The sequence below is a fragment of the Macaca thibetana genome, chromosome X (assembly GCF_024542745.1).
Source record: "Macaca thibetana thibetana isolate TM-01 chromosome X, ASM2454274v1, whole genome shotgun sequence".
Lineage (NCBI taxonomy): Eukaryota > Metazoa > Chordata > Mammalia > Primates > Cercopithecidae > Macaca > Macaca thibetana.
In genome coordinates this window covers 19,832,061-19,845,230 of record NC_065598.1, presented here as the reverse complement: position 1 = coordinate 19,845,230, position 13,170 = coordinate 19,832,061, and the positions used below count along the sequence as shown (strand labels likewise).

Sequence of the window (13,170 nt, the reverse complement as noted above, 5' to 3'; positions counted from 1 at the left end):
AGAGCTTAGATCCACCCTGGTTAATGATGCTTTTCTCTCCCTAGGTTGGCTCCCCACTAACTGGCTGAAAGGAGCTAAAGCGTGGGGCATGGTGAAAGGGGTGGTGATTATAGGAGAGCAACACACCCTGCATCAGGGTTTCTCTGCAAGTTGTGGTGCTCTTCACTTGATTTGGGGTCATTGCCCATTGACTTGGCACAGTTTCTCAAAGTGAGAAACTCTGCCTTGTCCTAGAATCAGTCGAATGAATCATTTTTTAATTTTGTGCTAATAGCCTGATGTGCTAATTCAGATGAATGAAAGCAGATCCTAAACTTAATTATTGATTGTGATTGCTTCTCTTCTTCCCACCTGTGGCAGCATAAGAACACTGCTACAAAAGAATGGATAGGGAAAAGGAGTTGAAATTCAAATCTATTTGGCATATCTATTTAAAGGTTCAATGGAAATAATCATGAACCTAATGGTCAAAATGAGTAGAAAGGATGTATTGGTAGTCTTGTATTAGCCATGATATAGAATGACCATGAATTATTTAGAACAGGCTTTATTAATTTTGCACAAATATTTGGAAAGTCAGGATGCCCAATAACATACCTGAGAATTGTGTTCTTCATGTTTAGGTGTATGCAATAATTTGACCATGAAAAGGTGGGGAGGTGGGTTCTGACTTATGTCACATTAAATATTTGTGCACAGGATTCTTCAATTTCTTTTTGTTTGTTTTTGTTTTTCGTTGTTGTTGTTGTTGTTGTTGTTGTTGTTGTTGTTTTGAGACGGAGTCTGGCTCTTGTTGCCCAGGCTGGAGTGCAATGGTGTGATCTCGGCTCACTGCAACCTCTGCCTCCCGGGTTCAAGTGATTCTCCTGCCTCAGCCTCCCAAGTAGCTGGGATTGCAGGTGCCAGCCACCATATCTGGCTAATTTTGTATTTTTAGTAGAGATGGGGTTTCACCGTGTTGGCCAGGCTGATCTCAAACTCCTGACCTCAGGTGATCAACCCTCCTGGGCCTCCCAAAGTGCTGGGATTACAGGCGTGAGCCGCCGCTCCTGGCCCAATGTAAGTGTTTTAAATTGTTGTGCTGAGCAGTGAGATTTATATACAACCTTTGTATACAGAAAAGACCCTTCATCAGTGAGTACTTGTATCAACAGGAAATTGTGATCAAGAGGAACCCCTGTAAAACAATTTTGATGAGCTCAATAGAATTTCTGTTTTGTTAAAAGCAGAGCCATCATGCCACCTGTTATACTTTAAACATTTTGGGATTTTTTCCATCTAATTCATACATATGTAGTTTAAGGATTTTTTTTTTTTTTTTTTTTTTTTTTTTTTTTTGTCTGTCTGAATGTGTTACATGCTCTTTGGGAACTGGCAAACAACAAAATGGAAAAAAATGTATTCACTTATATTGACACCCCAAGTTATAACTACTGTTTATAACTAGTATTTATAATTGATACATTTTAGGGGAAATAATCTACAGTATATCTGAATCTATATTATAATAAACTATTATAGCAGGGTCTTATTTTAACAAAGGTATAGTTTGTACCACTTTGTAATATTTATTTTCTCTTATTTAAATACAGGTTTTCTTAGTTAAAAAAATCTCAGGCACTGATGCTAGGCAGCTTTATGCCATGAAGGTATTGAAGAAGGCCACACTGAAAGGTAAGTGTTGCTGCTATTTGTAATGTTCGTGTAGTCTAAACAAACTGAAAGGTCTCAATAGAGCTCATGGGACTCCTTGGCATGTTATTTACATTCTGAATAGGTTCCTGTTACCAGCTTTAAATTTAGATTGACTTTTAGTGAATTTTTCCTACTGGGCTAGGAATCATTTAACTAGTGAGAACCAGAGTTGCCATGTATAAAAGAAGTATTATAAATTTATATTGGGTTTTATACAAGTAGACATTTAGAAGATTAAAACTGGGTTTGATTCATCTTCAGATTTATGTAATTATTTTAATGTTTTTTAAAATGTACTGATTTACTGGGTGCCAAATGCTTTTATTCTAAAGGATTTTATGACTTCTGGTCTCCAAATAAGTTTTTATTCTGAGCCTGTGATTTTGAAAACCCTAATGCAAGATTTGGTTCTCATAGGTAAAAAGTAGTTAGGAAGAGGCCGGGCACGGTGGCTCACGCCTGTAATCCCAGCACTTTGGGAGGCCGAGGCAGGCGGATCACCTGAGGTCAGGAGTTTGAGACCAGCCTGCCCAACATGGCAAAACCCTGTCTCTAATATAAAAAAAAAAAAAAAAAAATTAGCCGGGCATGGTGGTGGGTGTCTGTAATTCCAGCTACTCGGGAGGCTGAGGCAGGAGAATCGCTTGAACCCGGGAGGCGGAGGTTGCAGTGAGCCGAGATCGCACCACTGCACTCCAGCCTACGCGACAAGAGCAAAACTCCGTCTCAAAAAAAAGAAAAAAAAGAAAAAAAAAAAAAAGAAATACCCCTGAGCAACCTGGAAAATAACACCGTAACAAACTCCACCCTAACTGAATTTTACAACTTAACACATCTAGGAAACTTGTGAGGAAATATTGAGCAAATTACAAACAAATTAGTAATTTAAAAATTTTTGACATTTCATACAATGAAAAATAGTATAAATAGGAAGACAGGAAAATATATTAATATAAGGAGTTAGCTAAGGGGCTTCTACTGGCCAAATCTGGGGCAACTTAAACATTGCAATAATAAATGATAGTGATAGATTACGACCCAGTTGAATAAAATAAGAAGCCATAGGTTAATTCATAAATTAATTAATGGGGGAAAAGGGAAAACTCTTTCTTGCAATATAATTCCAACTAATAAATGTAAAAAGAATGAAGGAGTTAGGAATTGATAAGAAATACCATTATATCCTCCATCTGGAGGATTTTGAATAAAGTTTACACACGGAGATAAATAATCTTTGGGGAAATGTTCAGTTTTGGTGAAAGTCAAAGATGCATATTAAAATAATAAAGTTTGCTGGGCATAGTGGCTCACACTTGTAATCCTAGCACTTTGGGAGGCTGAGGCGGGAGGATGGCTTAAGGCCAGGAGGTCAAGACCAGCTAGGGCGATATAGCATGACCCTGTCTCTACAAAAAATGAAGATAAAATCAGATTGGTGTAGTGGTGCAAGCCTGTGATTCTAGCTACTCTGGAGGCTGAGGCAAGAGGATCTCTCGAGCCCAGGAGTTTGAGGTTGCAGTGAGCTGTGATCACACCACTGTACTCCAGCCTGGGTGACAGAGTGAGATGAATGCATGTTATTTCATATGATGGCAGCATACATTGGAAAGCCATTATTGCTGCTACATTAACCTAAGGAAATAGCTTCAAAAAATGGATTCATAGGCTTGAAAATTCTTGTTGCAACATTATTTACAATAGCAAGAAGTTAGAACTCACATACACACTGGAAAACTAGAGGAATTGTGACCAGTTATAGTGGCTCATTCCTATAATTCCAGCACTTTGGGAGGCTGAGGTGGGAGGATTGCCTGAACTCAGGAGTTCAAGACCAGCCTGGGCAGCATAGTGAGACCTCATCTCTACAAAAAATCGAATAATTAGCCAGGCATGGTGGTGTGTGCCTGTAGTCCCAGCTGACTGGGGGGGCTAAAGCAGGAGGATCACTTGAGCCCAGGTCTTCAAGGTTACAATGAGCTTTGATTGCACCACTGTATTCCACCCTGGGTAGAGGGAGATCCTGTCCCTAAAAAAAAAATTTTTAATAAGGAAAAATAGAGGAATGTTATAAAATTATGGTTTACCACTTAGGATATTATTAAAATAAAGTATCTTAAATATAATTACAAAAATGAATGTAGTGAAAATTAGAACAAATTGGGCTACTACAAGTATGTAAAATTGTATAGATATAAGCTATAAAAGACATCATAGAAAAATGAAAATATTTGACTTACTGGAACTTTAAACTGCTGAATAATTCTGAATGTGTTCTTAAATTTTTATTTTTATCAAAAGAATATCTGTGGCCGGGCGCGGTGGCTCAAGCCTGTAATCCCAGCACTTTGGGAGGCCGAGATGGGCGGATCACGAGGTCAGGAGATCGAGACCATCCTGGCTAACACGGTGAAACCCCGTCTCTACTAAAAAATACAAAAAACTAGCCGGGCGTGGTGGCGGCGCCTGTAGTCCCAGCTACTCGGGAGGCTGAGGCAGGAGAATGGCGTGAACCCGGGAGGCGGAGCTTGCAGTGAGCCGAGATCTGGTCACTGCGCTCCAGCCTGGGCGACAGAGCAAGACTCCGTCTCAAAAAAAAAAAAAAAAAAAAAAAAAAAGAATATCTGTAGAGTCTTATCATATAACATAGCTATGCTTTGCCCACCCTTCTGCCTATCCTAATTCTTGAACCCCAGAGACAATGACTTTCATCTCTTTAGCTGCTGCCATTTACATTTATATTCAACACTTTTATATTGCAATTCTTTGTTTTCATTTGGAGACATAATCTATTGCCTTTCTAACATGGAAGACTAAGATTCAGTTCTCTCATGCTGCCACCCACTCACAGAGTCCTTTTTCACATCTTCCCAATAATGTTTTCATTGTTATAGCTTTATAAAAATTGTTCCTAGCTAAACGAAATAGTATACTAGAGTCACATTTCCTTCACTTCTTTTCTGTATTCAGTCTCTTTTCCTAAATTCTGTACCTACTTTTTTCTCAGTTTACTTTTTAGTTTTGATGGAACACGTCTTCTCATAGCTACCTCAAAATGAGTAAATGGATACTAAATTTTTTGTGACCCTCCATGTCTGGAAATGGCTTTATTCTACCCCCTCACTTAGTTTATAATTTGGCTGAGTATAAAATTCTAGGTCAGAAAGAATTTTCCACCAGATATTTGAAGGTGTTGCTTCCATTGTCTTCTAGTTTCCTGTGTTATAGTGATGAAGTTAATTGCTGGTCTCACTCCCAGTCCTTTGTGTGTAAGCTGCTTTTCCTCTTTGGAAGTCTTTAGAATCTACTCTTTATTCCTGGTGTTCTGAAATTTGTATAGTGGTATTCTTGAGTGTGGGTTTCTAAAACTATGTCATATCATATATGAGGTGGTCTCTTTCAACCTAAAAACTCATTTCTTCAGTCTTGGGAAAGTTTTTGTCATTTATTCTACATTTGTAAGTGCTACTCTTTGGAATATGTTGGTTAAACTTCCTGAATTGTTCCTTAATTTTCTTTATTTTTCCATCTTCTATTTTCCATTTTTTCTATTTTCTGTGAAATTTCTTCAACCATCTTCCAACCCTTCTATTGACCTTTTTGTTTCTGCCATCGCTTTTCATTTCCTAGATTTTCTTGTTCTCTGATTATTTCATTAAAACATTTTTTAATTATGGAAAGTATCAACATTTAAGAAAAAGACAGAAGAATATAGTGAGCCCCCATATACCCTTGTCCCTGCTTCAACATTTATCAACTCATGGTCAGCCTTTTTTCATCAGTGTTCTCCTTCTCCTCTTGATATTTTGAATGAAATCTCAGATACTATAGAATTTCTTCATAAATATTTTAGTATATATCTCTAAAAGATAGACTCCTGGCTGGGTACGGTGGCTCACGCCTGTAATCCCAGTACTTTGGGAGGCTGAGGCGGGTGGATCACGAGGTCAGGAGTTTGAGACCAGCCTGGCCAACCAATATGGTGAAATCCCCTCTGTACTAAAAATACAAAAATTAGCTGGGCATGGTGGCGGGCACCTGTAATCCCAGCTACTCGGGAGGCTGAGGCAGGAGAATTGTTTGTACCCGGGAGGCAGAGGTTGCAGTGAGTTGAGATCACGCCAATGCACTCCAGCCTGGGCAACAGGGCGAGACTCTCTCTCAAAAAAAAAGACTCCTAAAAGAAATAATTCAACTGTATTATCATACCTTAAAAATGAGCATAAAGATATCCAGTCTTTGTTCACATTGCTAGTTGTCCCTACTATTAAAATTTGTGTTTCTTTATGCAGTCTGTTTAAATTAGGATTCATACATATAAGGTCTCAACTTTGCAATTGGTTGATATCTTTTTAAGTCTTTTCATCTATGAGCTCTTTCTCTATTTCTTATCTTTTTCTTGTAGTTTATTTGTTGAGGATACTTGTTCCTTCCTCCACCCCACCACCCTTTTTAAACAAGAACAGGAAGCTTTAAAAAGGGTGAGGTGCCATATTATCTTTGCTCCCACAATGGACATAAATTACAAGAATGAGTTTTGTTTTGTTGTGTTGTGTTTAAGTTATCTTCTGTTCCTCATATTGTTTGTTTCCCTTTATTCCATTTTTTCTGTTTATTTTGATGTTTTTCATGTTTAGAGCCTTTATCCAAATGCTTGGGGATCTTTTGCTATCTTTTCTTTAAGAGTCAACTGCTAGAAAGCTGATTGGAAAGAGTTCAATGGCAAGAATTTGCTTCTTTTTCATTGGCTTCCTTTCCTTAGGCTTAGATTTTTAGCTTTCTCTGGTCTGCTTTGTTAGTTTACCACTTACCCATCTTCTACTATTGCTTCCTGTCCTTGTGAGTTGATGCAGTTTTTCCATTATTGTCATTTCCATGGGGTTTTGGGAGAATGTAGAGAGTAGAATATCCATATTTAACCAGAAGTCTCTTCACATTTTAAAGTTCCTATTAATACGATAAATGGGGCCAAATAGAAGTCAATAACGTTAGATAAAGTTAGTGGGGACTTCTATCCTATTAAAGTGGTCTGTTTGTCTAAAAGCTTTTGTAAACTGCTTAAAAAGGTTTCTTAATACATAGTCCTAGAAACATAAACAACATTTCTTCTTCTTCATTCTCATGTTCAGTCAAGAAGGGCTTAAATCTAATAATTACTCTAGAAGAAAAAATATTTCAGAGGAATCTAGTTGCTTTGCCAGCATGAGTTAGTATTAACGAATTCTGTGTTGGGATTAGAAGCTGGCCAATATAAAACATGCCTTCTTCTGAATTAGTATATACTAATCAAAATTCCTCATGATAGGATGATTTAGAATTGTCACTAGGTCTTTACATAAACAAAAGAAACGAGATTAGAATTATGACACAGGCCTACCTTAGACAAAATGAAGGAATTCTTTAGTGAAGGACTCTCACTGCTCATTTTCAGTTAAACAAGGTCTCATCAATGTTACATATAAGGAAATGTTGAAGAGAAAACTATCTCACAAGAAAATCATGTTGGTTCCAATCCTTCATTTTATAGAGGAGGAAACAGGAAATCCAGAGAAATGAAATTATTTGACCAAAGTAGTTATGAGTTCATCTAGTTATTAGTATAGCCACTAAACTGTAGTTCTTGACTCCCAAATAATTGTTCTTTTCATTGTGGTAAAATAAGAGGGATATACAGTGCATGTATCGATGGATATTTTTGCTGCTTACTGAGCAGAGGAGGTATTTTTAAGTGATAAGCCTTGTATACTTACTGAAAGATGTAGGACTTTGGAATCCACCTTTAAGGTGATAGGAACTAATCCAAAATTGTGTGATAATAATGAGAAAAGGATAGATTTAAGCTAGACTAGAACTAGAAATATCAGCAGGTATTGGTGATAAACTTCACTCACATACAAAGTACAAAGGGCATATCAGGCTGGGCATGGTGGCCCATGCCTATAATCCCAGCACTTTAGGAGGCCGAGGCAGGTGGATCACCTGAGGTCAGGAGTTTGAGACCAGCCTGGCCAACATGGTGAAACCCCGTCTCTATTACAAATACAAAAATTAGCCAGGTATGGTAGCGCAAGCCTGTAATCTCAGCTACTCGGGAGGCTGAGGCAGGAGAATCGCTTGAACCAGGAGGGGGAGGTTGCAGTAAGCCGAGGTCGCACCACTGCAGTCCAGCCTGGGCGATGGTGATACCCTATCTCAAAAAAAAGAGGGCATATCAGATATAACAAGGAAGACACCAGAGTTGTATCAATAGGGCAAGGTAGTGAAATCAGAGATTGCTATTGAATTTGATATACTAACTGGACAGGTCAGTTAAAAGAGCTGCATAGACATCAAGAGCAATTGATTCCTATTTCTGATTTGCCCATTTTCAGTCAGTGGCATGAAAATCTCCCAGTTGGGGATAGAAAACTGGTAGAATGGAAAAAATAGGGCATTTTTTAGCTGCTTTGTTTATTTTCCCCAGAGGTCTTATTTCTATATTTTAAATATCTGCATTCACCCTAAGCTGAAAATAAAACCAACTCAACTTTCTCCCTCCACCAGAGAGTCTCCTATTCGTTCTATTTTAATGTTTCATATAACCATTCAGAGTACTTAGAATGTATTATAATCATTTATTTATTTGTCTGTCCTTCCCACTGGATCATGAGCTTCTTGAAGATTATCTTATTTGTATGTATATCCCTAGTGCATTGCACATACACTTTGCTCAGGAAATATTTGGTTGCTGAATAAAAGCTTTGCTCACAGGGTCAAATGTAAATTCATCTTGGCATTCCAACTTGTCAATCTGGATCCTCCCCATTTCACCTTGGCACAGTAGTAAATCTCATTTGATTCCTTCTTGTTCATCATTCATGCCTTCTTGTCTTTGCTTGCACTGGGTACTCCGTGCTTAGACTCTTGTTTTCTAGGGCCTATCCTTCCTACCCATCTAAATATCCCCTCCAAAAGTCTTAAAGCTTGCGCCCTGACCGTACATCTTTCTTCTAGCCTTCCTATGCAAGTAAGACGGATCTTGCCCTTCTCTGAATCCCGCAGTACTCATTGCTGGTAGTAAATTATTTTATCCCTTAATCATATTCATGGTGCTACTTTGGATATAATAACAATAGCTACCATTTAATTGAATATCTCACACATACCAGGCTCTAGGTACATACCTTATCTCAAATGGTCACATGCTCCTCAAAGCTACAGTAGTGTTATCCCCATTGTATAGCCGAAAGGTAACTGAGTCTCAAATAATTTAAATAAGTATCTTGCTTGTGATTGTACAGATCTTGTGATGCTTAAGTTTTTGTCAAAAAAAAGATTGCACAGATCTGAATTCATATCTTTCTGTCTAAACTCCAAAAAACGTTTGCTCTTTCGGCTGTACCACAGTATGTTCTCTCTCTCTCCCTCTTGCTTCCTTTCTTCTTCCCTCAAAATAGACCTCTTTGGATATAACTGTCCTTTACCCCATGTCTGCCCCATTTTAGGTATGCTTAATGACTGTTTGTTGAGTTTGATTGATAGGACTGATGGAATGTTGAAACCTATTTGTTTTTTATGTTTTACTATTAGGATGCCTTGTTTTTTAAAAGTCGCATGCTTTTTTGTCATTTGTCACAGCTGTGATTAAAATACTTGTGCATTTGATGTTAAAGCCAATACCTAACATTTTCTCTGTATTTTTTCCAACTTAAAAGCATGGATTTTATAAATATACACTACTTCCTTTGGTTATGTAATGTAGTAAAAGATATCATTATTTATTTTGTAAATTCAAGAATGACAAAACATTCACGTTTTAGTACACATAAGCAAAATTTTATTTAACATGGGCACCAAAAAGAATTTGTTTTGAAGATTATCTTTGAAAGATATTACAATGTAGCATACATACAATCTTTTATAGTTCGAGACCGAGTTCGGACAAAAATGGAACGTGATATCTTGGTAGAGGTTAATCATCCTTTTATTGTCAAGTTGCATTATGGTAAGTATGAACCATCTCCCACATCATCCCTTCACCTCATCCCTCAGAATCCCTGAGGACATTCAGATAAACTAATATAAATATATATATATATATTTGTATGTGGTTAGCAGATCTTTTATAGTAAAAAGTCATGAAAATTAAACCATTATTTCTTAGACAAATTTTAGAAGCTTTTATTGTGTTTAGCTTATGTTTTTAAAAAATATTATAAAGTTAGTTTCTGAGTGGTAGCCATAGGAACAGGTAATGATAATTATTGCTTTTTTATTGTAATAATAATGAATAATAATATGCTAGCCTTTTATAGCCTATATGTGTTAGCCAACCCCAAAGGCCAAAGAGATCCCTAATGTGAACATCCTAAAACCATTGTCACTGCTGTTCTTTTCCCCAAAGCCATATGCTTTTTCTCAGTGGGTAAAGGTGTGATGATTCTTACTATGTATGATTAAACCTAACCAACCCACATTTTTTTCTGTAGCTAGTGGCATGGTTTTTGTATGTTATTTCGTAGTTAAGTAAGTCGTTTTTTGTTAGGAGTTTTTCTTATGTATCATGGGTTTAGAACTGGTGTATTCCTGAGTGACTTGCCTGTTGAAAATCTAGTGATTCTATAATAAGAAGCACTGTATTTAACATTTCCACATGGAAACTAAGATAAATCAGTGGTTTTCTTCTAAGTAAAAGTAAGTTTGGACATTTGATATAATTAATTTGCTAAAATATTCATTTGTGAATGACCTAATGTAAGCCTAAAAACATTACGGTGAACTAAATGAAAATTTTCATTTCTTCATTCAGCTTTTCAAACTGAAGGGAAGTTGTATCTTATTTTGGATTTTCTCAGGGGAGGAGATTTGTTTACACGCTTATCCAAAGAGGTATATAATTAATCTCTATTTTTAATCTATTTATATGCATCCTGTTTGAACTAAAGCTTTGTTATATTTCAGTATTATGCTTACTGTATTTTCTCTAGTGGCACAAGATTCTTGAAGAATCAGACCCAAAAAGAGTTCTTTTCCTACCTTTTGAATTTATTCTGAAAGCAAGACTTTAAATTGACAAACAGTCTTTGTCTTAACTCTGCTTCTTTTATAGTTTTTTCCAGAAGCAATAATGTATCAACAAGTTATCCTTAAACAATTAGTACTGGAAATGAAGTGTGCATTTTAAAGATCACTTTTCATTTCTAAAATGTTACTGTCATGGGACAACAGTGGCACAACCTGAATATACTTGTTACTTAACAACAAAATGTAAAATTATTTCTCCCATAGTGTATAGTTAGTATTTAGTAAGTGATTGGTTGACTGATTAGATAATTTTGCAAATTTCTTTCATGAGTAAATTGTAAACAAAGCTATGTATAATTATCATATTTATAAAATTTTTAGGATATTTAAACTCTAGAGTGGAACTTTAAAAATTACAGACACAAAAAGAAAATAAATTTAGAAAAATTATTGTTTTATTCTAGGTTATGTTCACAGAAGAAGATGTCAAATTCTACTTGGCTGAACTTGCACTTGCTTTAGACCATCTACATAGCCTGGGAATAATTTATAGAGACTTAAAACCAGAAAAGTAAGGAATCATGCTACTAAGTTGAATACAATGTAATATAATTGTTTAGGAGATTATAAAAAAATCAAGTGACTTCATGAAACTCCACAGTATTACCCTAGCGTGCCTGTGCTTCACATCTCTGCTAACACTGTAGTTTCATACTTTAAAAATCTCATTTAATTAAAAAATACTGTTTTCGTGTGCATTCTTTGATTTTTTTTTTTTTTTTTTTTTTTTAAGATGAAGTTTTGCTCTTGTTGCCCAGGCTGAAGTGCAGTGGTGCAATCTCAGCTCACTGCAATCTCCACCTCCCAGATTCAATCTCCACCTCCCAGATTCAAGCAATTCTCCTGTGTTAACCTCCCGAGTAGCTGGGATTACAGGTGCCTGCCAACACACCCAGCCAATTTTTGTATTTTTAGTAGAAACAGGGTTTCACCATGTTGGCCAGGCTGGTCTCGAACTCCTAACCTCAGATGATCCACCTGCCTCAGCCTCCCAAAGTATTGGGATTACAGGCATGAGCCACCACAGCCGGCCCATTTTTTAATTTTTAATGAGGTTGAAATCTACATTCATTGGCAATTTGTATTTTTGTGTGAATTTTCTGCTCATGGCCTTTGTTCATTTTTCTTTTGGAATGTTATTTTTGGCCTGGCATGGTGGCTCACACCTGTAATCCAAGCACTTCTGGGAGGCTGAATTGCATAAGCCCAGGAGTTGGAGACCAGTGTGGGCAACATGGCAAAACCCCGTCTCTACAAACTGCTAGCTGGGCATGGTGGCACACGCCTGTAGTCCCGACTACTCGGGAGGCTGAGGCAGGCGGATTGCTTGAGCCTGGCGCATTGAGGCTGCAGTGAGCCAAGATCGCTCCGTTGCACCTCCAGCCTGGGCAACAGAGTGAGACCCTGTCTCAAAAAAAAAAAAAAATTACATTTTTTCTAGTCTTTCCATTTTAACTTTATGTTGTTTAATTTATGCATTTTTTTTCTTCAGGCAGATCTACCAGTCTTCTTTTGTGATTTATTCTGACTTTCATTCTTAGGCTTTCCCGAGTTCTGTGATCAGATATTTTCCTTCTAATTTTATAGTTTTTTTTTTTTCTTTTAACTCTATTTTTTAGAAACTTTTTGGTAGGAGGGTCGGTATAGAGCTAACCCTTTCTTTCCCCCAAATACCATTTATCGAAAATTTTCTTCTCCATGTAATTTCAAATTTTAAGTGTGAGATTGAGCAAATTTCCCACAGGTTTGATAGTAACAGTCATCAAGAAGCGGATATTATTTAAATTGTACACACTTCTGTTTTAATTTGTTAATGTTTACCACTGAGTAAGAAAGGGTCCCCCCCCCCCCCGCCTTTTATAAGCATATAAGCACAAGCCTTGCTCTACCAGGAATATTTTTAAACAGCTTTATTGAGTTGTAATTCATATGTTAAACAAATCATTGCCTGGATGCAGTGGCTCATGCCTGTAATCCCAGCCCTTCGGGAGGCCGAGGTAGGTGGATCACTTGAGGTCAGGAGTTTGAGACCAGCCTGGCCAACACGGTGAAACCCCATCTCTATTAAAAATACAAAAATTAGCCGGGCATGGAGGCGCACACCTGTAATCTCAGCTACTCGAGAGACTGAGGCAGGAGAATCGCTTGAATCCAGGAGGTGGAGGTTGCAGTGAGCTGAGATGGTGCCACTGCACTCCAACCTGGGTGACAAGAGTGAAACTCAGTCTCAAAAAATGAAAAGTGTATAATTCATTGATTTTTAGTATATTCACAGAGTTGTACAACCATCATATTTATCAAGAATTTTGAATATTACGGATATGAACAGACACTTCTCAAAAGAAGACGTTTATGTGGCCAACAAACATATGAAAAAAAAGCTCATCATCCCTGGTCATTAGAGAAATGCAAATC

The 13,170-nt window shown here is 37.1% G+C and overlaps 1 protein-coding gene across 10 annotated transcripts in view; it reads left to right on the top strand.

Annotated features, from left to right (window-relative positions):
* RPS6KA3 (ribosomal protein S6 kinase A3) overlaps positions 1-13,170 on the top strand; it is a 116,346-nt gene that overhangs the window by 61,496 nt on the left and 41,680 nt on the right. For all 10 annotated transcript variants that reach the window (XM_050775106.1, XM_050775105.1, XM_050775103.1 and 7 more), the window contains 4 exons: positions 1,593-1,674; positions 9,596-9,676; positions 10,481-10,560; positions 11,160-11,266. In XM_050775106.1, the coding sequence (XP_050631063.1) occupies positions 1,593-1,674; positions 9,596-9,676; positions 10,481-10,560; positions 11,160-11,266 (350 nt within the window). The remainder of the gene's footprint in view (positions 1-1,592; positions 1,675-9,595; positions 9,677-10,480; positions 10,561-11,159; positions 11,267-13,170) is intronic.